Source organism: Anabrus simplex, chromosome 6, assembly GCF_040414725.1.
Source record: "Anabrus simplex isolate iqAnaSimp1 chromosome 6, ASM4041472v1, whole genome shotgun sequence".
In the NCBI taxonomy this organism is placed as follows: domain Eukaryota; kingdom Metazoa; phylum Arthropoda; class Insecta; order Orthoptera; family Tettigoniidae; genus Anabrus; species Anabrus simplex.
The window spans coordinates 245329630-245357234 of record NC_090270.1 but is presented as its reverse complement, the minus strand read 5'-3'; the positions used below and the strand labels follow the sequence as shown (position 1 = coordinate 245357234).

General features: G+C 43.4%; 1 protein-coding gene across 14 annotated transcripts in view; it reads right to left on the bottom strand.

The window, feature by feature from the left end:
* Positions 1 to 27605, bottom strand: part of LOC136876392 (ipis-1) — a 105817-nt gene that overhangs the window by 23755 nt on the left and 54457 nt on the right. For 3 of the 14 annotated variants that reach the window (XM_067150314.2, XM_067150315.2, XM_067150313.2), the window contains exons 7-8: positions 22730 to 22865; positions 20466 to 20627 (exon numbers count right to left, since the gene is read on the bottom strand). In XM_067150314.2, coding sequence (XP_067006415.2) covers positions 20488 to 20627; positions 22730 to 22865 — 276 coding nt within the window. In that variant the 3' untranslated portion in view covers positions 20466 to 20487. Of the gene's footprint in view, positions 1 to 4028; positions 4256 to 5391; positions 5647 to 10510; positions 10676 to 20465; positions 20628 to 22729; positions 22866 to 27605 lie in introns of those variants that run through there. The other 11 variants (XM_067150318.2, XM_067150319.2, XM_067150307.2 and 8 more) reach the window with 8 other exon arrangements.

Genomic DNA, 27605 nt, shown 5'->3' with positions numbered 1-27605 from the left:
AGAATAAATTGTTAAATTTTCAGTGAAATTGGTCCAGTAGTTCTTGAGTCCATTCGAGGCATACGTACAAACATTCATTTTTGTGTACATAGACAGATACTCGTGTATAAAAATAGACGTGTGTGTCCGTAATGTCACCCTGCAGCCAAAACTGCCCACCGCAGACCACTGGTGTTTATGTGTGGTAGTAGCTTCGAGTCTCTCCCATCGTGCACTATGATGACTGAGCGTCGGTAGCCGTGGTGGTGTGGGAGATGTTGGGGTTGAATGTGGCCGACTATATATAAAAATAGACGTGTATGTCCGTATATTTCACCTTGCAGCCTGATCTCCCCATCGCAGACCACTGGCGTGTGTGTGTGTGTGTGTGTAGTAGCCTCAAGTTTCCTGACTTACACAATAGTGGTTGAGAGTGAGATGTGGGGGTTTAAAGTGGCCAACTACATATAAAAATAGATGTGTATGTTCGTATATGTCACCTTGCAGCCACAATTATCCATCGCAGTCCACTCGTGTCTGTGTGTGATAGTAGCCTCAAGTCTCCCTTCCTGCACTGTAGTGATTGCGTGTATGTAGCTTTGGTGGTGTGGGAGATGTGTGGGTTGAATGTGGCCGACTATACAGGGTGGGTCAGTTTAATCTATCGGAGAAAATATCTCGAAAACTACACATCGGATCAAAAGAAATGGGTAATAAAAGTGGTTTGTTTCGGCAGGGGACATCCAATGATACCAAACTTCATCTTAAATAGGAACCCCATTTTTATTGCAGATTTGAATTCTCCAGAAAAAAATATCCCAGTTTGACCTATTATTAGTCATTTTGGCTGACAGATGGTGCTGTAATCGACAAAAATTAAATTGGTTAAAAAATCATAAAAATGGGGATATTTCGAGAAAAACGCATATCAGAAAAATAAAAGTAAATGTAAACGATATTTCCTAAATTGATATCCTGAGCCACCATTATTCACCGACGCACCGCATCCCCACTTATGGGAGTGGAAATTATTTCAAAATCTTCAATGGGAAACCAATTTTTTAAATCAAATCTTGGTGTTCCAGTACCGGGGTGGAGTTTGGTATCATTGGATGTCCCCTGCCGAAGCAAACAACTTTTATAACCCATTTTTCTTGATCCGATGTGTACTTTTCGAGATATTTGCTCCGATAGATTAAAATGGCCCATCCTGTATATAAAACTGGACGTGTGTGTTCGTGTATTTCACTTTGCAGCTAATACTACCCACCGCAGACCACTGATGCTTTTGTGAGGTAGTAACCTCGAATCTTCCGTCGTGCACTATGGTGGTTGCGTGTCGATTGCAGTGGTGGTGTGGGAGATGTGTGGGTGGGTTCGGGGTGGTTGAAAGCGCCCGACTATATAAACAATAGATATCTGTGTCTGTATATTTCACATTCCCGTCACAGACCACTGGTGTTTGTGAGCGTAGTAGCCTGCAGTCTCCCATCCTGCACTGTAGTGGTTCTATGCCGGTTGCTGTGGTGGTGTGGGAAATGTGGCGGGTTGAAAGTGGTCGGCTATATACGAGGGGCGTACTATATTGTTTTACACTTTATTTTTTGTACGTCCGGATATGGTTCACATTTCACTTTTGAAGGTGGTGACATGTAACTAGTGTCTTGTTCCATCGTTTGGTAGCAGGACACGCATAGGGGCCAAGGAATGCACTCGTCATAGCCATTTCACAACAACAGTCAGCGTAGGAGCAGACAACATGGAAAGCAGCCGTCAGGGACAGCGCTATACGACTTGGTTTCTATGGAAAGAAGGCGTGACCACTGCAGAAATTCATCGGCGCTTGGCGGCAGTCTGTGGAGAACATGCGCCGTTACGGAAAACAGAACACAACTGGGTGGAAAGTTGGAAAACAGGGCGTACTTCGGTGGACAAAGGAACACCAGCCAACGTTGTCCGGGTTGAACAGGCCATCCAAAGAAACAAATGCATCACATTTACGGAAATGGAGGTAGCCACGGGAGTTAGCCGAAACACCCTGCAGCGGATCGTGCACGGCCACTTACAGTTAGGGAAAATGTCAACCACGTGAGTGCCTCGACTCTTGTCTGCAGACGAAAAGCAGAGGTGTGTGGACGTGTGCAAAGAACTTTTGCAACGAAATGATCAAGATACAGCCGACTTCATGGCTAGACTTGTGACTGGTGAAGAGACATGGCTCCGTTGCAATGAGCCACAAACGAAACAACAATGGATGCAATGGAAGCATAGGGGCAGTCCACCGCGAAAGAAATGTCGAACAGTGCCATCAGTTGGCAAGTGGGAAACATGGAGAAACATCTGCATGATTTTCGTTTTGCGGATTTCAAAGAACTGGACACAGCTGTCATGGCATGGGTACGCAGCACTCCGAAAGAATGGTTCCAGGAAGATCTGGAGAGACTGACACATCGATGGCAAAAGTGCATAGTTACAAGGAGATTATATCGAGAAGGTGGACGTAATAACTGATGTGTAATGTACTTTGTTTTGCTAAGAGAAAATAAAGTGTAAAACGATATAGTTCGCCCTTCGTATAATAACAGACGCGTGTGTTCGTATATTTCACCTTGCAGCTATAACTACCCATCGCAAACCACTGGTGATTGTGTACGGTTGTTGACTCGAGACTGTCGTCGCACGCTATAGGGTTGCGTGTCTGGTGTGGGAGATGTAGGAATTGAAAGTGGCCGACTATAGATATAAATAGACGTGTGTGTGTGTGTGTGTCCGTATAGTTTGCCTTGCAGACCAAACCACTGGTGTTTGTGTGTGGTATTAGCCTCGATTCTCCCATCGTACACTATAATGGTTGCGTGTCTGTAGTTGAGATGGTTTGGAAGATCTGGGGCTTGAAATTGCCTGACATCGTCATTGAATGTATTTAAATGAGTGATAATGTACTGGAAGGATTGGAGTGAGAATATAATCTTAAAGGTTTTGTACACCATCCTTGATTCATCTTGCAGGAGTATTTTGAACTCAGAACCATAGCAGTTCGCTGCTTGAGTACATATGTGATTATTTTATGTAATTCTTGAATATAAACCAGATACTTACTGAAACAGCCCCTTAAAAATACAATTCAGGCAGCAATCCTAACCGGCAAATAAAAAAGAAAGTCGGTTTTCGTACCAAGAATTCCATTGATCTCAAATGATTTGTCATTTTGTTTCAAACTATTACAATTTCCAGTGCGATTAGCTTAGTTCAATGAAGTATGAATATCAGTAAGGCTCAGGGTCAAACGTTCCACAAAATTGTGGAGTTAATTTGAAGAATTCCTGCTTCACATATTATGATCAGCTCTACGTTGCTTTCTCCAGTGTCGGACAAGCAGAAAACCTGTTTGTGCATGCGCCAGATAACAATACATCAAATAGAGTGTATATGAATGTATTTGTTTTAAATGACTTAGAATGTAAGATATTTACGAACCCCAAAAATAAAAGTAAAAGAAGAAACTCAAAAAGAGTGGTCGTTTAACGCACGTTTTCTGTGTTACTGTATATAGTAAAAACCACATGGATGTAAAAAGTACCCAGCGAAGCTGGTTACCTTCAGCCAGTGTAGAGTACTATCGATCCAAAATTTAAAATTTATTTCCCGTAAAATCAACACAACCTGACAATCATCACCACTGCAACGTGGTGATTTAATATGCGTTCTTTGTGAATCGTGCTGAATTCATTACTGCATCTAAGTGTTCGCTTTTGATTTTGATAAGGTTATGTTTTATAATCAGTGCAGTGACTGATTTTTCATTCGTTGCTCACAGTGAAAGTTTAAAATCTGGTTTATATCATTTTGATAAACTTTGATATTTAGAGTCAGATATATTTCACTCTTCCGAAAGGTACTTTTCCATAGTTTTCAACAAGATAATAATGCGCATGTTAACTAGAGATTGCATGGTGCTTTCCAGACGTCAAGTATAAGATGGTTCCTCTAGGATCAATAGCGATTACAAGAATGGACTGACAGGTAGATGATAAAGAAAAATTCAGTGATTAACAATGGAATCTCTTTGTACTTTGTTAGGATAAACATGATACAATTTGGGAACTATCAATGAAACAATATATCAGTTCATTTCAATAACTTCTTCATTCTGTAGGTTCCACTACACGTCCCATAAACAGTATGGTACCCTTCTCTTCATCCATAATCATGTACATGAAGGGATGATTGGCAGTAAACGGTTGGTAACGTTTGCCTGATTTAGTCATGAGAACAGCTGAAAAAAGAAGAGAGAGAGAACAGCATTATAATGTGGTATTAACGCTGTCTTAACTAACGTTTTGGGGATTGACTTTTACTCTTGTCCAGGAAGCAGGACTTTCTATATCATTACAGATATGAATAGACGACATAAAAATGCATTGTGTTATCAAAAGTATCCGTATAATCCTCTGTACATGCAAACCAGAACTAAGAGATGGTGGCTTAAAGCCACAATATCGGCACCCTGAAGATTGTTTTCCGTGGTTTCCCAATATCGCACCAGGCAAACGTTAATTAAGACCACAGTCTTCCTTCTCAACCATAACACTTCCCTATACCACCGTCACACAAAGAACAGACTTTTTTTTTTTTTTTTGCTAGAGGCTTTACGTCGCACCGACACAGATAGGTCTTATGGCGACGATGGGATAGGAAAGGCCTAGGAGTTGGAAGGAAGCGGCCGTGGCCTTAATTAAGGTACAGCCCCAGCATTTGCCTGGTGTGAAAATGGGAAACCACGGAAAACCATTTTCAGGGCTGCCGATAGTGGGATTCGAACCTACTATCTCCCGGATGCAAGCTCACAGCCGCGCGCAAAGAACAGACTAGGTACACAACTGATAGGGAATCTGTACGAGGGAGACAGACCTAAATATTTATCAGTAGCGATCGACTCTTTTCTGATCTGGAACTAATGTGTACTAAACCATATTTTACTGCCGGATGCCCCTACTGACGCCAAACCATTCGGAGGGATGTGTTCAATATTGGGCACTTCTTTGGTGGTTAGTAGTACGATGTGTTTAGTGTAGTTGAAAAAATGCATTTTGAAGATAACAAACCAACAGACCCAGAGCTAGAGGAATGAACCGAACATGGATAAAATCTTTTGCCTTGCGGGAATCTAACCCGGGGCCCTGTGAACTGAAGGCCTTAATTCTGAAAATTCAGCCAAGGAAATGTGTGACTGGGGTATTACTGATTCTCATGAAAAATAAACAAATCGAATGTTGTCAGTAAGTTTCAGAATATCACTAGCTCGCTCATAAGAAGGCAAACATTTTATGGAACTGTCATCTTATGAACTTCTCAGGCACAGAGATAGGAAAGGAAATATGTTTCTAGGGGGAAATAAAAAATAAACAGATCTATGATTCATAGTTGTAATTCAAATCGCGACCTTCCGTCAACATTGTGTAAATAATAACTTCTCAACAAGCAAAGTGACAATATAATATGTTTTCCAATGACTTCTTTATTCTTTAGGTTCCACTACACGTCCCATAAACAGTATGGTACCCTTCTCTTCATCCATGATGATGTATAGGAAGGGATGATCGGCAGTGAATTGTATTATTCTAGGTGGTGGTACAGAAAGGGATGTTATCTGAGCCACGAGAATAACTGAAATTAAAGGAATAGCAACTATGTTTAGTATATGGTACAAATAAAACCCACAGTTTGCATCAAAGTTCAACGGCATTATTTCAAGAATGGGTTGCTCATGTTCATAGCAGAGGAGAAGCATTTGACAACATGGGCACGAAAATAGGTAATTGCAGAGTTATCGGAACTGAAAGGTAAAAGTGCAGGGGGTTTATGTCAGGAGATCGTGGTGGCCAAGTAATTGGTCCACCTCTAGTTATCCATCTCCCAGAATAATCCGCATTAAGGTCCCTGAGGGTTAAGAGACTGACATATTGATGAGGGATGAGGGTGGGGGGAGAACATCATGCATTAAGTCGGTTGTTGATAGGATGCTAGTGGCTTGTCTTCCAAGTAATTTGGCAATGTGGTGCACAAGAAGTTCAGTCCACTAAGCCTGTGCAGAACATGCATTCAGCGACAATTGGAGAGGACAGGAATCATATGCGGAGGGCAGAAGTTAGGTTAGTCCCACATCACATTTATTCGCAACGTGATCACTCCTGTAATAATTGTAACCGGTGTCTTGAATATCAGGGCGTGTAGACGAGCACTATTTCAATATACGCTCGGTCAACTGTCTAATTATCCATTTCTGGACCCACATTATCATACCCCTTTCTTTCTTTCTTTCTTTCTTTCTTTCTTTCTTTCTTTCTTTCTTTCTTTCTTTCTCCATGAGAATACCATTCCCGTAATTTCGCCGTTGAGTTTTCGTACACACTGTACGATAGTAATAATACCTGTAAAATAAAAAGGTCCGCCTCTGTGGTGTAGTGGTTAGTGTGATTAGCTGCCACCCCCAGAGGCCCGGGTTCGATTCACGGCTCTGCCACGAAATTTGAAAAATGGTATGAGGGCAGGAACGGGGTACACTCAGCCTCGGGAGGTCAACTGAGTAGAGGTGGGTTCGATTCCCACCTCCTCAGCCATCCTGGAAGTGGTTTTCCGTGGTTCCCACTTCTCCTCCAGGAAAATGCTGGGATGGTACCCAACTTAAGGCCACGGCCGCTTCCTTCCCTCTTTCTTGTCTATCCCTTCAAATCTTGCCATCCCCCCACAAGGCCCCTGTACAGCATAGCAGGTGAAGGCGCCTGGGCGAGGTACTGATCATCCTCCCCAGTTGTATCCCCCGACCCAATGTCTCACGCTCCAGGACACTGCCCTCGAGGCGGTAGAGGTGGGATCACTCGCTGAGTCCGAGGGTAAAGCCAACCCTGGAGCTGAACAGATTAAGAAGAAGAAAAGAAATAAAAAGATTGAAGGAAATTCTCTTAAGGAAGATCTTTTACCGAAAGGGAATAAAAGCAAATTAGTTCACATTCCGCTTGAGACGAAACAAGTAGATGTAGTCTATTGAAATCTGAGAAAATGTCAACTACAAAAACGGAAACGAGATTAGCATTTTTATGGACACACTAAAAGAATGTGCCGAAAAGGATGCTAGTTTGCTATTTGCTTTACGTCGCACCGACACAGATATGTCTTATGGCGACGGTAGGATAGGAAAGGCCTACGAATGGGAAGGAAGAGGCCGTGGACTTAATTAAGGTACAGCCCCAGCATTTGCCTGGTATGAAAATGGGAAACCACGGAAAACCATCTTCAGGCGAAAAAGATGCAAAAGGAAGTGAAAGATGAGTATCCGAACCATCAACGATGTATTCTATTAATTGCTATGCTAGCATCTAACCACATGCGGTATAGTTGAGCGGTGAGTGTGTGTATGTGCTTGTATTAAGAATAGATTGCAGTTCATTGCTCCATCAGTTCACTATTTCATACGCTGTTCACGTCGCTTTAACCTCGTTTTAAGCATTCATTTTGCACTCCAGTTCACCCGGTCGCTAGGCACGACACATTAACATAATAATATGGTAGACGGACGTAGGTAAATGATTTCAGTGATGTAATGTTTTTCGATCGGGCTATAGCAACCGTCGGGAGTGAGGTATTATCACAAAGGTGGCGGTACAGAAATGTCGACCTTAACACGTTCTCACACGTTTCTTGGGCTGCATAAAACAATATTAGTAGGCGCAAGAAAATCACTCGGTATAGAGGGACCCCTTCGTAATCATTACAGGATCAGATAATGATTCGTGGGGGGCAGTCCTAAATGCAGATTAGTACCGATTGATGATTATGATGACGAAAATGCTTACACACGGTAGCTGCGATCATACGATTATCATTATTTCATACTTTTGTGAACAAACTCTGTATTGATGGAATACCTATACCGATATTTTATATTAGTAAGCAAATTATGATATTTTTGCGTACAGTATTGGGAGTATTATGGTACTGGTAAAATGAGATGAATTATGACATGCGTACCGTAATTAAGGTGTGGATCGTATCACCGGCTACAATGAAGTTGATGGCACTAAATCAACCTTCAAGATCTCACCTATGCTATTATAAGGAGCGAAGCGATGCTCCGGCCTCATCAACCTGTTTTATGCTCCCGATTTTAATCTCCACAATGCCGATGAACTCCACGACATCAGCCGAGGAAAATCCTCGCTTGCCACCTGATCGCTTTTCCCAGCACTCATCCACATACACTATCTCGCTAACTCCTCACATTTCTCTTCACCGAGCCAGTATCCGACTCCCACATACAGAATGTGGTCAAATGCAACGAATCACTTTCTGAAGTGCCGATAGCTCTGCAGTTCACAAGAGTGTTGCCCCGATGGCATTTAGTTTTCTTGAACACTCTCGAATTATTTTGAAAACAGAGTTACCTAATTCAGTACACATTTGTGATTCACGTTCTGTTCCGACAGCTCACTATGACTAATCATGATCGCGACTGACACCACAGTAGCACAGCAGCGTCAGCTTCCACCTCGTCCAGGAATCTTCGCACGTAGCTTGCCGATCTGGAAACCTCTGAGTTGTTACGCTGTGTCTCCAAGAGCGTCACGGAGATAAGAATCTTGTTTTCAGTCTTTCAGTAAGTTCAGCTCTTACAGTTAGACGGTAGACTCGAACGAACTGGTCCCTTTCATGAGGAGGTATTTAAAATTTGTAATTGTTTCCAGATATCTGATGAAAACCAAGGAGAAGAGAGCTTTGCCTTCCCCTGAAGGTCGTTTTGAACAAAAATAAAGCCACCCCGAGAAGATTACGAAGCACGATCTAGAATTATTTCGCCAAACATGCTGTGATGGCTTCAGTTGCTTTGGAATAGGGATCACGGGGGAATAACCAATGATGGCGGTGAGGTAACGTTTCGTTAAGGCCATACTTCTCATTGAAGTTTAGTTACCTGTTCATAAAGAGATTCTACCCATAACTAGAGAGCAATTAAACATAGGAACTACCGAGCTCGATAGCTGCAGTCGCTTAAGTGCGGCCAGTGTCCAGTATTCGGGAGATAGTAGGTTCGAACCCCACTGTCGACAGCCCTGAAAATGGTTTTCCGTGGTTTCCCATTTTCACACCAGGAAAATGCTGGGGCTGTACCTTAATTAAGGCTACGGCCGCTTCCTTCCAACTCATAGCCATTCCCTGTCCCATCGTCGCCATAAAACCTATCTGTATCGGTGCGACGTAAAGCAATTAGCAAACATAGGAACTTAATATTCGTCCGAAGAGGATACAGTGTACAACAACAGACAATCGTCTTATTCCTCTCGCCTCTGTAACATTCCCACAAAAGTCTACATGTTACTTTATTTACCTTTGGCATCGATTTCTGAACCGTCGCCATACTACCAAAACCTCGAACTGCTGCCTGTCATATTACTGAAGGCTGCATGCCTCTGTCTCTTCACTCACCGAGTCATCCTCACGTTACGAATACGTCAATCTCTGGCAACTTTCTCGAATATTTTCTTATGTCTCCAGAACCTTCCACTTGCGTTATATATACTGATACTTTCCGTTCCTTCCTCAGTCGAGTGGTGGCAAAGGTGTGCGTATGGAGGGCTCATCATCTCGCCGTGCTGCGTTCTGGTCGCACCTTATTATCATCCTGCACCCAGGACTTTTTATTTGGAGACACTTTGTGAGCAGAGATATTTTGTTATTTGTTGGGACTGAATCTGGTGTTTGACGTGCCTGTTATTGCCTGACAACATTTGTGCTCAGTGCCTTCAGTACTGTAATCGACAGCGCCATGTCCATAGCCTTTTCCACCATCTTGCGAATGTTTCCGAGGGTCTCATTCTCACAATATGACAATGCTAAAACAATACCTTGCTTTCGGAGGAAATCAAATGCAGTGCCCCACTTCGAACGAAAGCCGCGACCGCAACAACTGAAGTGTCGTATGGCTTTTAGTACCGGGATATCCCAGGACGGGTTTGGCTCGCCAGGTGCAGGTCTTTCTATTCGACGCCTTTAGGCGACCTGCGCGTCGTGATGAGGATGAAATGATGATGAAGACAACACATACACCCAGCTCCCAGGCCATTGGAATCAACCAATTAAGGTTAAAATCCCCGACCCGGCCGGGAATCGAACCCGGGACCCTCTGAACCGAAGGCCAGTACGCTGACCGTTCAGCCAACGAGTCGGACACCGCAACAACTGATGAAACTAAATTCGAATACAAGAGGTAAGGGTATATCTATATACTCTGTTAGGAGCTAAAGTGAAGAAACAATTGTTTCGTTAAAAAAAAAGCGGAAGATTAACTTTGGAGTGACCGAGTGAATGAAGAATTTCCGTACTTACGGAAAGAAATTACGAATACAAATTGAAAATTTAATGTAACAAATTTTTAATGGAGAATTTTTGGTGCCTTCAAATTTAGCATATATATTCCAAAAAAACTAGAAGCGAACATGCATTGGTGGTATCACTTAATGTAAAAATATAATTTTACCTTCGATCCGTGAAGGGTACCTTCAGTTAGTAGGCTCCACTACTCTTCCCATGAACAAGATAGTGCCGTGATCCTCATCTACGATCATGTACACGAAGGGATGGTCGGCAGTGAATGATACACTCAGAGGTTCATAATCTAACGACTCAATAGCAACGAGTATGGCTGAAATAAAACAAAGAGAATCTTGATACAATGAAGAATCCGGACGAATTATCTAACAGTAAATAGAGGGATTCCCTCAAAATTACTTCTGTCGTTTATCCAGTCCCGTGTCCACGTCTTGGATTCGTTCAAAACAGAAATAACCATGATTACATTATTCGAACTGTGATCACTTGCGCCTTGAGTGAACACCAATACAAAATGTACGATTAAGTGCCCACATAGACTTACTCCCTATGGATACTCTAAGAGCTTCATACAATTATCCGAACATAATCAATCTATCAATAAAAGCGATGCAGCTATTCGAAACGGTAGTGATAGCAGTCGTCGCACATGGCATAGGAATCGTCCGGGAAAAACTAAAGATAACTGACTTGAAATGAACAGAATATGTCAGTACGATATTCATGAAACGAGTATTAGGAATCGGAAAAACGGCGCCATCACGACTGGTATACGAGGTCATGAAGGGCATTAGGCTACAGCACTGGTTACCATACATAGAACCCGACTAAAAACTAGTCAATATCAGAGAAACGAAGAAAAATGAGATAGGACTATACTGCTAATAATAAGAGATGGTTTGTGACATTTCGTAGAGGGAGGTCCGTTTACTGCCTGCCGAGGCGGGATAAAGGGAGTGGCTGTGTGGTTGCCATGGAAACGAGGGTGGGGCGACTGCGGTTGCCATGGAGATAAAACTTCTGGGAGGCTCGTCTTGCTGGGAGTTGCCAAACCTCTCACTGTCACTGATAAGAACCTGATTGTTTGTATAAGAGTGATCGCAAATGGGTCGACACCGCCTGGCCAGGTAGTCTACAACAGATCACAGCGGTCAGAATGAAGGAGGAAACAAGTGAGCCGGAAGCGAGGGGTAAGAGCATGTAGAAAGGAATGCTGGAATGTGGCAACATCGTGAAATGGCACGTGCAGTGCTCCTCCCTCCAACCTTATCTGTCAGACGCCAACTTTAGTTAAGTCTAGTATAGAGTTCTATACCACTTCAGCCATGATGGATGACAGCTGGAAAAGGGAGTGCAGGAGCTAGAGAGACACCTAACAAGAACAGCAGTCCATGGGTTTCAGCACAAAATATGCGAGAACAACAGGTTCCATTTACCGAACGAAGAATATCAGTGTGTACTATACAGTGTGATTCAGCAGCCCCTTCCAATGTCATTTGCTGCAGCCCAACTAACGTGCACATGGTTATAGGGGTGCTATTCCCCTGCAGGCTTTCTGTATGGTACTAGTGTTCAGTAAGCACATTTTGCACGCAATTCTGAACCCTAACGAAATGTTATATCATCCGTTCGCAAGAACATGACGTCTTGAAATCATGTACCAACGTCCTTTTACCATGTAACTATGTTAATGTGTCGTGCCTCGTGATCGGGTGTAACGAAGAGGCGAATCAATGCATAAAACTACGTAACAGTCCGTCTCTATGGTGTAATGGTTAGTGTGATTAGCTGCCACCCCCGGGGGCCCCGCTCTGCCACGAAATTTGAAAAGTGGTACGAGGGCTGGAACGGGATGCACTCAGCCTCGGGAGGTCAACTGAGTAGAGGTGGGTTAGATTCCTACCTCAGCCATCTTGGAAGTGGTTTTCCGTGGTTTCCCTCTTCTACACCAGGCAAATGCCGGGATGGTACCTAACTTAAGGCCACGGCCGCGTCCTTCCTTCTTCCTTGTCTATCCCTTCCAATCTTCCCATCCCTCACCAAGGCCCCTGTTCAGCATAGCACGTGAGGCCGCCTGGGCGAGGTACTGGTCATCCTCCCCACTGGTATCCCTAGACCCACTGTCTCACGCTCCAGAACACTGCCCTTGAGGCGTTAGAGGTGGGATCCCTTGCTGAGTACGAGGGAAAACCAACCCTGGAGGGTAAGCAGATTAAGAAAGAAAGAAAAAAACTAGGTAACAGTGCAGTAGTCCGCCTCTGTGGTGTAGTGGTTAGCGTGATTAGCTGCCACCCCTGGAGGCCCGGGTTCAATTCCCGGCTCTGCCACGAAATTTGAAAAGTGGTACGAGGGCTGGAACGGGGTCCACTCAGCCTCGAGAGGTCAACTGAGTAGAGGTGGGTTCGATTCCCACCTCAGCCATCCTGGAAGTGGTTTTCCGTGGTTTCCCACTTCTCCTCCAGGCGAATGCCGGGATGGTACCTCACTTAAGGCCACGGCCGCTTCCTTCCCTCTTTCTTGCCTATCCCTTCCAATCTTCCCCATCCCTCCACAAGGCCCCTGTTCAGCATAGCAGGTGAGGCCGCCTGGGCGAGGTACTGGTCATACTCCCCAGTTGTATCCCCAGACCAAGAGTCTGTTGCTCCAGGACACTGCCCTTGAGGCGGTAGAGGTGGGATCCCTCGCTAAGTCCGAGGGAAAAACCGAACCTGGAGGGTAAACAGATGATGATGATGAACAGTGCAGTAATAAATGTTTTACTGTAAACAGAGAAACGTATGGCCTATGTACTCTGCTCTCGTCTTACTACCAGCGTGTTTGCAGCAGCGTAGCGTAGCGGATGTGATTAAACGTTCGCCAGCAATTGACGGAATATGCCAGCGGTGGTTCGAATCCTGCATCGTTCAAATATGTTTTTCATTGGTATGATGTTTGAATACGTCAACACAGGCCCATGTTCGCCACATTCAAACAGTGGAATGATGCTGTTATTCATCTTGTGCCCCGCGCATACTCCGCTGGTTAGGGCCTGAATATACTCTAATCCCTGCAGTCATTCGGCATGTTTTCCACAGAGGAATACGTTGACATGCTCCTCGTTTTTGGGGAAGCAAAAGAAAACGCGTGCCAGGCATTACGTCTGTGCCAGGAACGGCATCCCGACAGACGACACCCGGCTGCTACGACATTCCGCCGTGTTGAAAGACACCTAAGGACAACAGGCGAGATTTCCAATCAGACACCAGTCCGTGATAGGCCCGTTATGTCGGGTGAAACAGAAGAGGCCGTTCTGGAGGAAGCTCGTAATAATCCACACATCAGTATAAGGGCGACTGCACGACAGGTGAACACCAGCCAGCCGTCCGTCTGGCGAATACTGCTTGAACATAACTTTAACCCAAACCATCTTGAGCTACACCTAGAGCTCCATGGGCAGGATTTCGAAGCTCGAATGCAGTTCTGTCCATTGCTATTAGGCAGGCTGGACAATGATGCAGCATTGATAACGCACATTTTGTTCTCAGACGAATCGCGCTTCCACAATAATGGGAACGTCAATCGCCACAACATGCACTATAGGAGTCCGGACCATCCTCACTGGGTGCGACAGGCGGCCCATCAAGTGCGATGAGGAGTGAATGTTTTGTGTGGAATCTTGGGGGATCGACTGATTCGTCAGGAACTTCCACTGCTGCTGGAGGGTGTGCCCTTACACGATCGTCTGACGATGTGGTTGCAACAGGGTGGTGCTCCACCACCTTCGACTTTGCTCGTTCGTAACTCTCTGAACGAGGAACTGCCAGGGAAATGGACAGGACGAGGAGACCTTGTTTTTTGGCCCGTAAGATCACCGGATTTAACGCCGTTAGACTTCTTCTTGTGGGGACATTTGAAGAACGTCGTTTAAACTCAAGCGCCGGAAAACCCCTATCAGCTCCGGCAACTCATCACGGACGCCTGCCGAGCAATTATACCTGGAATACTTCAGCACGCAAGACGATCTATTGGACACCTGGCCCAAATATGCATAAACCAAAACGGTCATCACATCGAGAATATGCTGGCATAAAACATTGTCGGGGCAGTTCCGGTCTGTATGTGTCCATCCTGGTAACTAATTGGTCCTTCTTAGGGCCACGAACACATTCATTCACACAGAATTTGTATGAAAGCGAGTATTGAAATTAAATTGCGTGCGGTACGTATTAAAATGGAGCCGCCTCTGTGGTGTAGTGGTTAGCGTGATTAGCTGCCACCCCCGGAGGTCCGGGTTCGATTCCCGGCTCTGCCACGAAATTTGAAAAGTGGTACGAGGGCTGGAACGGGGTCCACTCAGCCTCGGGAGGTCAACTGCGTAGAGGTGGGTTCGATTCCCACCTCAGCCATCCTGGAAGTGGTTTTCCGTGGTTTCCCACTTCTCCTCCAGGCAAATGCCGGGATGGTACCTAACTTAAGGCCACGGCCGCTTCCTTCCCTCTTCCTTGCCTGTCCCATCCAATCTTCCCATCAGGATAGCAGGTGAGGCCGCCTGGGCGAGGTACTGGTCATTCTCCCCAGTTTCATCCCCGACCCAAAGTCTGAATCTCCAGGACACTGCCCTTGAGGCGGTAGAGGTGGGATCCCTCGCTGAGTCCGAGGGAAAAACCGACCCTGGAGGGTAAACAGATTACGAACGAACGAACGAACGAACGAACGTATTAAAAATGTATTTCAATTTTTTTTAATAATAATAATAATAATAATAGAAATAATAATTTCGTGTGGCTATTTCTAGCCGAGTGAGGCCATTGTAAGGCAGACCCTCCGATGAGGGTGGGCGGCATCTGCCATAAAAAATTATTCTTCGCCCCTGACTCGAACTCGAAGCCCGCTCCGCCACGTCTTTACCAACTACACTGTGGTTCCGTACGGCATATTGGGCAGCTTATAGTAAGTACTGGGTTTACTGCGGTCACAATATCAATTTAGTGTTTCACCGGCGTGTGAGGTTCATGTGATCTAGAAAGTATACGCATGTCTTCCAGTGTTTAATACGAGTATAAAATTACGGCGTCCTATCAAGGTGAGGCGGTAAATACCAAGATATCCGGTTGTGTTGTCTGAGCATACCGGCGGGGCAGATGTTTTCAGGATATAGAATATTGTGGGTTTCATAAAACTACATTGGAAGGAGCGGCTGAATCACGCTGTATAGAAAGAGCTGTGGGAAGTATCAGATAATACACAGCTATGCAAAACTTAGGGACGAGATAGATAAAGCAACATAACATATCAGCTACTTGGTGAAAATGAATGAAAGTGCAGCAACATGTCGTCAGAGGTCTCCCATATGTGCACATAGACTTGGCGTGCGGTCAGCGTGACTATAGCGACAAATGGGCGTGGCCCCACAAAATGAGGCAGTTGAAGGAACGGAAGAAGACAGCGTGAGTCAATCAGCGAGCTATTATATTGTACTGTGGCGGTATAATTCATTAAAACCTGGCCGGGAGACAACATTTGGATGACTTCACACGGAGAAGAATCGTCGGGAAACTGGAAGTGTGACGAGTGTAGCCCAGGAGTTTGGTATTGTTCACAGCATTATTTCACATGCATGGAGAGCATTCAGAACCACAAGCACTGCTGCCCAAAGGAGAGGAGGGAGTCGACTACGGTCAACTACAGCAGCACATGGCCGCTACATTGTGCAGCATGCAAGAAGAGACTCAAGTCAAACAGCGGGTGCAATTGCAACCACATTTAACACGACTGGGAGGCACTTAATCTCACATTCCAAAGTGGCACGGTGACTGTATGGGGGTGGTGTCATTGACCGCTGACACCCGCACATCGGCGGTACCGTTTGTGATGGTGCCAAGAGCATCAGTTCTGGACCGACGAGGGGTGTGGCTGCGTGCTCTTCTCAGATGAGAGCAGGTTCAGACTGATAAGTGATTCTAGACGTAACCTTATGTGGTGAGAGGTGAGAACACGTAATGCACCCAGGAACATTGTCCAACATGAACATTTTGGTGGTCCAAGTATTATGGTGTGGGCTGGCATAATGTTGCATGGGATACCGACCTGCAAATCTTTGAACGGGATCCACTTACCGTTCAACATCATTGTGACAGTGTACTCCTTCCCCATGTGCGTCTTTTCAGGGGCTCATCTGGCCCTGACTTCATTTTTATGGATGACATTGCACGCCCCCATCGAACAGCACAGATGGAGGAGGTCTTGGAACGAGATGATAATCCGCGAATGGACTGGCTTGCCAGTTCTTCTGACTTAAACCCCACCGAGCACGTGTGGAATATGTTGGGCGGACGTATTGCAGCACGTCCAGAAGCACCAACGGCCATCCAGGAGTTGTCAACCGAGCTGGTGGAGGAATTGAACGTCCTACCACAAGAACTCCTTGTTGCTAATATGGCAACACTTTGCAGAGCATGCTTAAATGTCCGTGGTGGTCACACACCCTTTTAAGAACAATGTCCCTTCGTTGTAATGTCCAGGGGACAATCAAGAGTTGCAGCGACTTGCGTGTAATTTATTGTCTCTGTATAAAATGTCATTTCTGTTCGTCTCATCGCATATTCCCTTCAGTTGCCTACCGTACCTTACTGCAGCAGTTTTTCCTATGTATGGTTGAAATTTCATCGAGCTATGTTGCTTGGCAATGACACAACATGCGAAAATTACTTTCGTCCTTTCGTTTTACACACCAGTGTAATTTGTGCAAAGAAAACAAAATCACTTACAGACTATAGCAAAAATTAAACTGATGTTATTTGTGTACACTAATGTTCTACTTGAACGCACTTTTCTTGTTATAAGAAACTAGATATGAGAGCCATTCTAGCAGCATGGACCCACTGATTCATAATCGGCCCTACCCTTAGAAGGGAGGTCTCTGTAACACAACCAGTGGATGTTCATAAACAAAAGTGCAATGCCTACAAACTCATAATTCCATTCTATGAAGAAGAGAACCAGTTACTTTCTGTACAAATAATGGATCTTATGGTTGGATCTAGAGTCACAGTAACAATAAGATTTGCAGAGTTCTGCGAGTTGTTCAGATTGAAGATGATGACACTGGTGGCAGGAAAAGGTTCAGTTGCTTCTGGGGAAACCTTTGCTTAGCAGCTGACCTTTCTTTGCAAGAACGCATTATTCTTTCACCGCGTCAATTGTAAAGACATCATGTATTTGGAATGCCAAGCGAGTTGGCCGTGCGGTAAGCGGCGCGCAGCTGTGAGCTTGCATCCAGGAGATAGTGGGTTCGAACTCCACTGAAGATCGTTTTCTGTGGTTTCTCATTTTTACACCAGGCAAATGCTGGGGATGTACCTTAATTAAGGCCACGGCCGCTTCCTTCCCATTCATTGGCCTTTCCTGTCCCATCTTCGCCATAAAACCTATCTGTGACGCTGCGACATAAAGCAACCTTTTTTTTATCAGTTCACATTTTCTCAATAAATCATGCTTACATTTTAAATGTTATTCGCCCTTATTTGTCGCCAAATCCTTCATAATTTTCCCCTGAGATTCACTACAATTTATGATCATTGCGAATCCTTACTTAGCACCTCTGAGTTGTCTTTAACTCACCCCTGACCACGTTACACGGAACAATGTACACTTTGTCAATTTGGCAAACCTTTCATGCGGGAAGTTGATAACATTCTCAATAAATTATGCTACGTCACACACACACACACACACCAAGCGAATGGCTATGCGGTTTGCGTTACGTAAGCTGCATTCGGGTGACTGAGTTCGAACCCCACTGGTGACGGTTCTGAAGATTGTTTCCCATGGTTTCCCAATTTCACACCAGGCAAATGCCTGGTCACTTCCACGATCACGGTCACTTCCTTCCCATTCCTAACCCTGTCATATCCCATCTTCACCGTACAATATGTCTGTGTCGGTGCAACGAAAACTAATACTTAAAAAACTACAATAGACAGACTGACAGAAAGATAGACGTTGAGTTTTTATATATATATATATATAAAGATAGTCCCACTGACAAGATAATCAGATCTCGGTGCTTCTGTTCATGACAATCCAAGCAGAGTATAACGTCAACAACAAGAAACTGATAACTGGAATACGTTCAACAGACTCCAGTTTTCTGTAAATTGTGTGAATTTTTCTATATTATGGTGATGTATTTAAATGTTAACCTCCATCTACAGTAAATTATAGTGCTAAGGCACTGGAAATATATATATTTCTCAGTGGTGGTGGGCTCTCGGGAGCACATTAGCACGTGAAAACCCGGTTATAAAGCATATTTACGCCTTCATGGATAATTCAAAAATGTTTCTGCCTGATTTAAACCATCGATCACAACCATTCGACTTATATCGAAGCTCCGTTACACTGACCGGTGTTTTCGACTGATAATGCAGAGAGCACACTGCAGATTGTGCTATGAGCCTGAAGAATATACACATGCGCATGCAGATGACGTCATGGTTTAAGTGTAACAATGTAATCGAATTTACATGGTGAGTAACGGTCCTCGACGTGTCTAAAGAAATAATTGTAAAATATTTCCATCATGAAGAAATTGTGCCCTAATCAACTGAAGAGGAAGAACCATCTCAAATTGATAACATGTCATTTACTGAGGAATTGAGATGCAGTCCTTCACAGTGAATTATCAGAAGTTGGTGCTTTAGTGATTTCGATCATTTGTTGGAAGTCCACGATGATGTTCTTGGAACAATCGTTGGTGAGTTACAAAAGAAGTGATTTCTTCAGGAGAAAGATTGTCTTCAGAAGCAGAAGAAGAAGAAACAGCTGCTGTTCCGAATGCGCCACCTACTCATCAAAAGCCTGTGCAGTGTATTAATAAATCGGGGCGTTGCGTCTTTGTGTATAACTACCCAGAATGATTTAATATTTTGATTAGGTCGGAAAATTGAATCAGAATGAGTACGTTCAAAAATCGAAAATTTAAACCTAGGTCTTGTGAATGATCTTTTCGCTAAGCTGCACATGGTGAGTCTGTACAGTACAATATGAAAAAGAAAACATAGGACAATACTGTAGTGCTTTCCCTTTTTCACAGTTTTAGTAGGCATGAAATTCAGTGTACAGTGCATACATTCAAATAAGCACAGTGTTAGTACACACCACCGCGGAGTGTTTCCTTTCCTGCACTTTTAGTTTACTTTGAAATACTACACACCCAACCTGTTGATTGGATATCCCACCACATTGGACACATTTTTAACGAACCACCGGTGTCCAACTTCGAGGGGTTTCGCTGTATAATTCTTCAGTAGAGTATATAACAGACCAAAGAGTCAGCTTTAACTACAGTGGCCAGCCTTCTGACGTTGATACAGAAACAAGGAAAATATATGTGTCTACCATTCCACAAAAGCAGAGTAATTACACTCTGTAAGAAATCCCAGTCATCGGCCTAAAGGCAGGAGCACGTGGAACCATCCATCACCTGTTTGCGAATTTCAGGTGATCTTTTTAGCTACAGACTGATGTCGCAAATAAAATGGAATTGTTGGCCCAGAGAGGAACAATCTCCATCTTCAGGAATCACTTGTACTGAGGAGAAACCGCAACAAACCATGATGAACACCCAAAACCTGAACAAATTAATATTTGTTAAGTACTGGATTTTTTTTCTGATAGGCAACCCAGGAATCTGGAAAGTGGGATAGAGCATGAATAAATTCTACTCAAGTTATACATAATTAAAAATATACATTTTACTCAAATAAAATACTGGATTCTTAAGAATTTTCAAACGTGCCCAGTAACATAGTGCCCTTTCCGAGAATTCATTATATAATGAAAAAAACAGGCAAGTTGGCCGTGCGGTTAGGAGCGCGCAGCTGTGAGCTCGCATCCGGGAGATAGTGGGTTCAAATCCCACTATCGGCAGCCCTGAAGATGGTTTTCTGTGGTTTCCCATTTTCACACCAGAAAGATGCTGGGATGTACCTTAATTAAGGCCAAGGCCGCTTCCTTCCCATTCCTAGGTCTTTCCCGTCCCATCGTCGCCATAAGATCTCTCTGTGTCGGTGCGACGTAAAGCAAAATAGCAAAAAATTGTAATGAAAAACTATGATTTTTACATTAAGTCTGAAAAGGGCACCTTCAGTTTATTGGCTCCATTACTCTTCCCATGAACAATATACTGCCAAGTTCCTCGTCTACGATCATGTACATGAACGGATGATCAGCAGTGAAAAATGTTCCCAGAGGATTAAATGATGAACCAGGCGCAATCAATACTGCTGAAATACAACAAAGAGAAGACAATTGTGATAAGATACAGAATCCTGACTTGTTGTCAAGCAGTGAACGGAGAAATTCACTCAAAATAACTGCTAACATCCATCCAGTCCAGATAATTTCAGGCCTGTTTCAACACGGATACCAATGTCGCCTTTTCCAGCCATTGTAAGGCAGAAACAGTTACCTTGAATGTCTGCAAAGATGGTGAAGTCTTTACGAATACCTGTTATCGCAGTGTTCGAACCATGATTACTGATGCCTTGGTAGATCGTCAAGCAAAGTACATGGACTTATATTCAATGGATATATAAGTGGATAGATTTGTTAATCATTCCATCATTCCAACTCATGGTTTCATAATTGATACTACCATTAGAAACAGAAGCTTATGAAACCCAACCAGTGGATATTCATGAAGAAACGTGTGACGGCTACAGACGACACATTCCATACTGAGAACAAAACTATCAGTTAAGAAGTTAGGGCCTTACGGTTGGACTTAGAGGTACAATAGCAGTCAGATTTGCACAGTTCTGTAAGCTGTTCAGACTGAAGGAATAATTAATGAAGAAGGTGCACATTAGTGGCTGCGAAGGGTTTAATTACTTCTGATCAGACGCATATATAACAGTTATGAGTGACATGTAGAATATATGAACTTTCCTTTCTAGAACACATTAATAATATACATCATTTATTGAAATACAAACGAAAAAACAGGATAGCCGGAATGGCCATTAATTCTTATTGTATTCACTAAAAGATTTTTCTCTTCTGTGGCATATCCTTAGATGATACTTGGTACACCTTTGATTACATAGTACAATACGCATTTCTTACTCGGGCTGTGGAATGATCTGAACAGAAGACAGTGCCCCAGATCAGATGCACTTGTAAAGGTGATATACTTTTTGACATTTCTCTTTATAAAAATCTTAAAATCGTTGAGTTAAAAACTCTCTCTCTCTGTACTCGCACCAGCAATGTACCCGTACAGGCCCAAATTTGTTTTAAAATGTCTGGCTAATAACATTCTCTAATCCTACTGTAGGCTTTTAATAGTGCTCATGTTGGAGCTGTGAAAATGCCCACTGCTATTCCTAGTAGAAGTTACAACCTGAATGTAACAGACCGAGGTGTAATTTACAACGAGGGCCGATGACCTTCGATGTTAGGCCCCTTTAAACAACAATCATCATCATCATCATCATCATCCTCATCAATTTACACCGATAGGATTACTTTTATGGGTACTCAGCCCTTCTAGGGGTTTGTTAATGACTGATGTGTGTGTGTGTTCTTCCTGTTGTGAAAGGGATAAGCAATATATTTCCGACAATCGCTAAGTATAATTCATAATTTCATTTCATTAATTTCATTATCCTTTTAACTTCCAGGTTTGGTTTTCGCTCGGACTCAGCGAGCAATTCCACCTCTACCAGTGTCCTGGAGCGTGAGACTTTGGGTCAGGGATACAACTGGGAAGGAGGAGCAGTAGCTCGCCCACGCTGCTTCGCCTGCAGTGATGAACAGGGGCCTTGTAGGGAATGGGAAGAATGGAAGGGATGGAGAAGGAAGAGGAAAGGAAGCGGCCGTAGCCCCAGTTATGCACCATCGTAGCATTTACTTGCAGGAGAAGTGGGAACCTACATAAAAGCACTTCGAGGATGGCTGAGGTGGGAATCGAACCCCCACTACTCATTTGACCTCGCCAGTCTGAGTGGACCTCGTTCCATTCCTTGTATCACTACTCAAATTCCTGGCAGAACTGGGAATCGAACTCGGACCTCCGGGGGTGGCAACTAACCACACTAAGCACTACACCACAGAGGTGGACTATAATTCAGAATACGGTTATTATTTTGTCCATTGAAATGGACGTTAGACCAGAAATAGCACAGACTTAAGGACCACATTTCTGGACAAATTACACCTGCCAACTCTAGCATAAGATTTAAAAAAACTACTGCAACAGCTGGTTATTATGCTACGTTTAGAACTCTAGAAAGTGATATTGTATGTATTTCAGAATGTGAACATCAGGTAAGAAGCTCTAGAAATGTACATTTTCAATGAAGCAAAGACAAAGAAAGGTAATTACCTGTCACTGCAGCGGCTTCAGTTCCTTCTTCATTAACTTCTATAAAGGCCTTTTGAATAGCTTTGCTGACGGTTACTGCGGTATCAGTTAAACCAGAGAAGTTTCCTCCACCATTGAAAAGTATGCCCATTCCAAGCTGAAACATATTAAATTTAACATCATTAACAATTACATGTACAATCAGTGTAATCAATAGTTTGAAGACGCCATCTAATTGACATCACTGTACATCTTCAAAGCACCGGGAGTGCTAACTGCTACAGTATTCGAATTTATACAAACAGGATCATCCAGTGTATTTTAGAAAAAATATATTTGCCTGATCATCAAAATGACCAACAGTCAAGCTTGACTTGTGGAAAACTACAATGCAACCGATGGAGTCCATTCTGTAAGGCTGCTTGTCGAGACCCACCGTGAAAGGAACAAATTGCTACATCTCTTTTCCTGAATCTCGAGAAGGAATTAAATCGCGTGTCATGAGTACTTTTTCGGTTGAGTGCAGCTACTTCACACGGCAGCTGCAGAGCCTTCGTGATCACAGATAGCATCAATCAGGGCTCAGACCTATCATGTCTGCCGTTCCTCTCAACGACATCTACCGTTACAGAAAACCTGCCCTGGATCTCTCTCATGTTGTTGACATCACGGTAAACGTTGGAGACACCCTTGAAAACCAACGCAAAATCCCACGGATAGAATGATCGTCGGGTGCAATATGGGTTCCGACTAAATAAAAGAGAAACGAAATATATCACGACACATCCCCAAGAAATTGGATGGCAGAACATGCACAAATGACGACAGTTTAATATCTGGTCTAAAATTCCTAAGGATGACCAAATTGTCGTGTGGTTCCGTGGGCAATTTGTTAACATGTTGGTCTCTGATCCAAGGGATCCTAGGTTCCTTTCCCGACCAGATCGGGGATTTTAACCTCCGTTGTTCCTCTGGTTACAGGACTGGGTGTTTGTGCCGTCTTCAACATTCGATAGAACCGCCATCCTCATAGACGCTTGGATCGCCCATGGGTGTTTATTGGGAAGACTTGCAACCTGCCTCTCCAGAGGCCTAACGCCATTATTACAATTATTATTCCAACTTGTCGAAGAGGAGGACAATTGATGCACGACTACAACCACCATTATTAACAATAATTTTTCGGCACCATCACATTTCACCGTGGATGGGCCAGTAATGATTACTCTGTCCAAACAGGCTGGCTTGAAATGAAATGTTGTAAATTGTGTTTGAAACATTTACACATACAGCTAGCTGTTTTTGAAATATCAGCAAGTAAAAATTTTAGCCACTCCCTTGTGCCTCTGAGACTACAATCTCATAAAAATAAAGTTGATTAGTATTAATTAACACTGAATGAAAGCTTATTCACATTGATATAGCATTGACAATTACGAATTAAACACGCATTTATATATTATTGGACGCCATTCGCTAAACTATATGACACGTCAGTAAAGCATAACTACTTATTTCCCTCCGTCTGGGGTAATAAACTCACAAATTTGACAACATACCGAATTACACGTTGGAAATTGCAGTCGAAACTCCACAATATATGATTACTTGGGATTACACTACATGAAATAATAACACGAATGCACATTTCCAGAAATAAACTGTATTGACTTTAAAATTAGATTATTAAAATGTGAAATTTGTTGTTACAGTCACTTTAAAGGAAGATAAAAATTAATAATATTTTTCAAACAAGGTTGGCATGTGTGTATGGATTTAAGTTTGTTTGTCTTGAGCTTCCTACTCTTTGCAGTATTGTGTAGCATTAGTGACAACGAGATTATCATTTGGGTAACTGTCAGAACTGCTGCATATAAAGGTTGTCGTCCGATCGCCTCTGCGTGACCGACTCATCTTCTTCCAACAGCTTACATAACCAGCTTAGGACCTTACCTATACACATTTTGGTGACCTTGTTCCACTTCTTTGTCAATATAAAAACGCAAGCAGAAATTTAAACAACGAGCACATCGTTCCACCAAACTGAGGAAAAAATATTTGCTCACATCGTGGAACAATATTAGAACAACGAACTCGTTCAAGCGTCCTAGAATATTCAAGAGAGTGAGTGAATAAGAATAAATAATTCTGAATGGGATCGGTTGGATAGAGAATGGACTCGCTCATACTTCAGTGAATTTCATATTGTCAAATTTCGAGTGATTTGACTGCGTATTATAGGCTACATAAGTGTGAGCTTGAATTTCTCAGAACGTTGGCAGCTCTGGAGACGGTCTTCCATGGTTCTCATTTTCACGCCACCAAATGACGAAACTATACCTTAATTAAGGCCATAGCCGCTTCCTTCCCTATCCCATCGTCGCCGAAGACATGCCTGAATTAGGACAATGTTAACAAAAACAAGTCAAAACCAAGCAGTGGCGGCTCCTGGCTATTCGCATACTCACAAATTCACAACCGAATTTGTCGACGTGTATGGTATTTATTTTAAAGTAAATAACGTACAAGTTTCGGATCATGTAAAGTATATTTTCAATTTGTGTGTGCTCTCCCCACTGTTACTCTGGCAGAATCGCAGTATCGGGCTCCTCCGAGCGGTCCTATGATTTTGTAGAACTAAAATTGCTAGCTGGGAGGAGGAGCCTAAGCAGTGTTGTAAAGGACATTTGAAGACAAGCCTATGAATTGCGATAGGTTATTTCACGAGTTGCAGTGTGTGGTGTAGGAAACCTCTACACAGTCCGAAGAACTTTCAACACCACTGGCTAACGACAGGGTGCAAGCACTTCTTGGAGACCCCAGTTACTCACCGCCAGTCTGGTGCAAATCTGCCACTTGCTAGAGCAGGCCAATTGAGTGGAATGTGCCTCACAACGCGGAGCCTTTGCCATCCCGCTACTTGCCCACGTGCTTGTCTTTCTTGTTTCCAGTAAGAGATAAATTTATCAGAAAAAATGGACCGTAGGATGGACTTAATTCATCGCATTGTTATTTAGACAGTTAGATGTGGAGTGCCAGCGGCTGCTGAAAGGGTAACTGGCTACTCCGTTCATGTGTAAAACAGAGAGAGGAAGAGATAACATGAGTATCAAAAAGAGAAATGTTGCACACACTTTCGAATAGACCATGAGCAGCCACTAAAGCCAAGACTGAGACATATAAATTTAAAAAAAAAACGAATTTATGTTAGCCCATACGAGTCGACCGGTAAAAGGTAGGACAAAGTGAAGGTGCGTGAAACTTCCCTGAAAAGGAAACTTAATACACTTTGTTTCAAAATCCAAACGTGTATACCCTTAATATTAAAAGAAACGTTTTGACAGTTAGGGCTGAGGGAGGAGCATTGCGCATGCCATTTCACGGTGTCGCCACATTCCTGCATTACCTTTTCCTTCCCCTCGATTTCGGCTCACTTCCTTGTTTGTTCAGACCGCTGTGTTCTGTTGTAGGCCTACTTAACTTAGAAGTGAGAGGGTTGGTAACTCCAAGCAACACGAGCCGGCTAGTAAGCTTATCTCCATGGCAACCTCAGTGAGTCCACCCACGTCTCCATGGCAACCGCACCCCCTACTCCCTGCTCCCCACCCAGGAAGACAGTAAACGGACCTCCCTCTAAGAACTGTCAGGGCGTATCTTTCAGTATTACGACTATAGTTTTGAAGACATAGCCTGCGGTACGGACTGCCCTTGTAGGTGTTCAGACAAGCAGTGATTCTGCTTGCCTTGCTTGTACACTCTGTGTAGCAGAGAAAACGCACTCTTCAGCTTTCTCAGGACTTCTCACAACACCTCCACGTTTAGGTACTATGTAATGTTGACAAGTTCATTATTTGTTTTCAAACTACTCTTAACGTAGAGTAAGGTAAGGGTGTATTCTGCCCGAAGGCAGATCCGAACCTCCGCAGAGGTGTGCCTGAGCCGGAGTTTACGTACGGTAGGGTGGCCAGTTCCTTTCCGCTCCTCCATTCCCTTACCCCCACCAACAGCGCGTGGCAACCCATCCAAATCTTGACCACGCCCACTGTTGCTTAACTTCGGAGATCTCACGGGATCCGGTGTTTTAACACGGCTACGGCCGTTGGCCTTAACGCAGAGTAATCTAAAAATGTATATGTTAGCATCCTTTTATACCAGGCGTTCTCCTGAGCTCGGTTTGATCAAGAGTTTATCGGCCACCCTGCGTAAACGTGTACAAGAAATATTTATGAGGCTGTAACCATACGGCAGTGGCGCAGGCAGAGGAGAGATCACCCGACTGATGCTACCCCCCCCCCCCCACTATCACCTATAGAGACGGAAATATATTAAAATTATAAGCAGATTTAAAGCATGAAGAAAATCCATCTCTGGTATTGCTACCGACAATGACCTCACTTCAGAGTATATTACCAATCCGTGTGGCTACATTATCTTAATCTGAAACCAAACTTACAGAAATTAAATCCATATCACAAACTGCATATGAGGCACTCAGAATACAAGTGGTGTAAGTCCAAAAATTGTTTTTTTAGAATGGAGGTGTGTTATACTCTCCTGTATGAGGCTTTTTTCAGAGGACTAGTGAACGAAGTCCATAGTTGAGCTGTTTATCTGCAGGTGGCAGCACTTTACATGACCACTGAAGCAGCTGTTTATTATTTCAGAATACAAGTGAAGCACGTCCACACTCCATGCTGTTTATTATGTTCTGTTGCTATAACACCAGCTAATCATTACTATGAACAGAGAAGACTGTTCGGAAGAAAATTAATGTAAGTTAAAACTGATGTTATTAATAATATTAAATCATTTTCAGTGTATCAGAGTCATTACACCAGAAACAAAAATCCTAAAAAATTCATTTAAATCCAGATTTGTCTTTCTGAAAAATGTACAA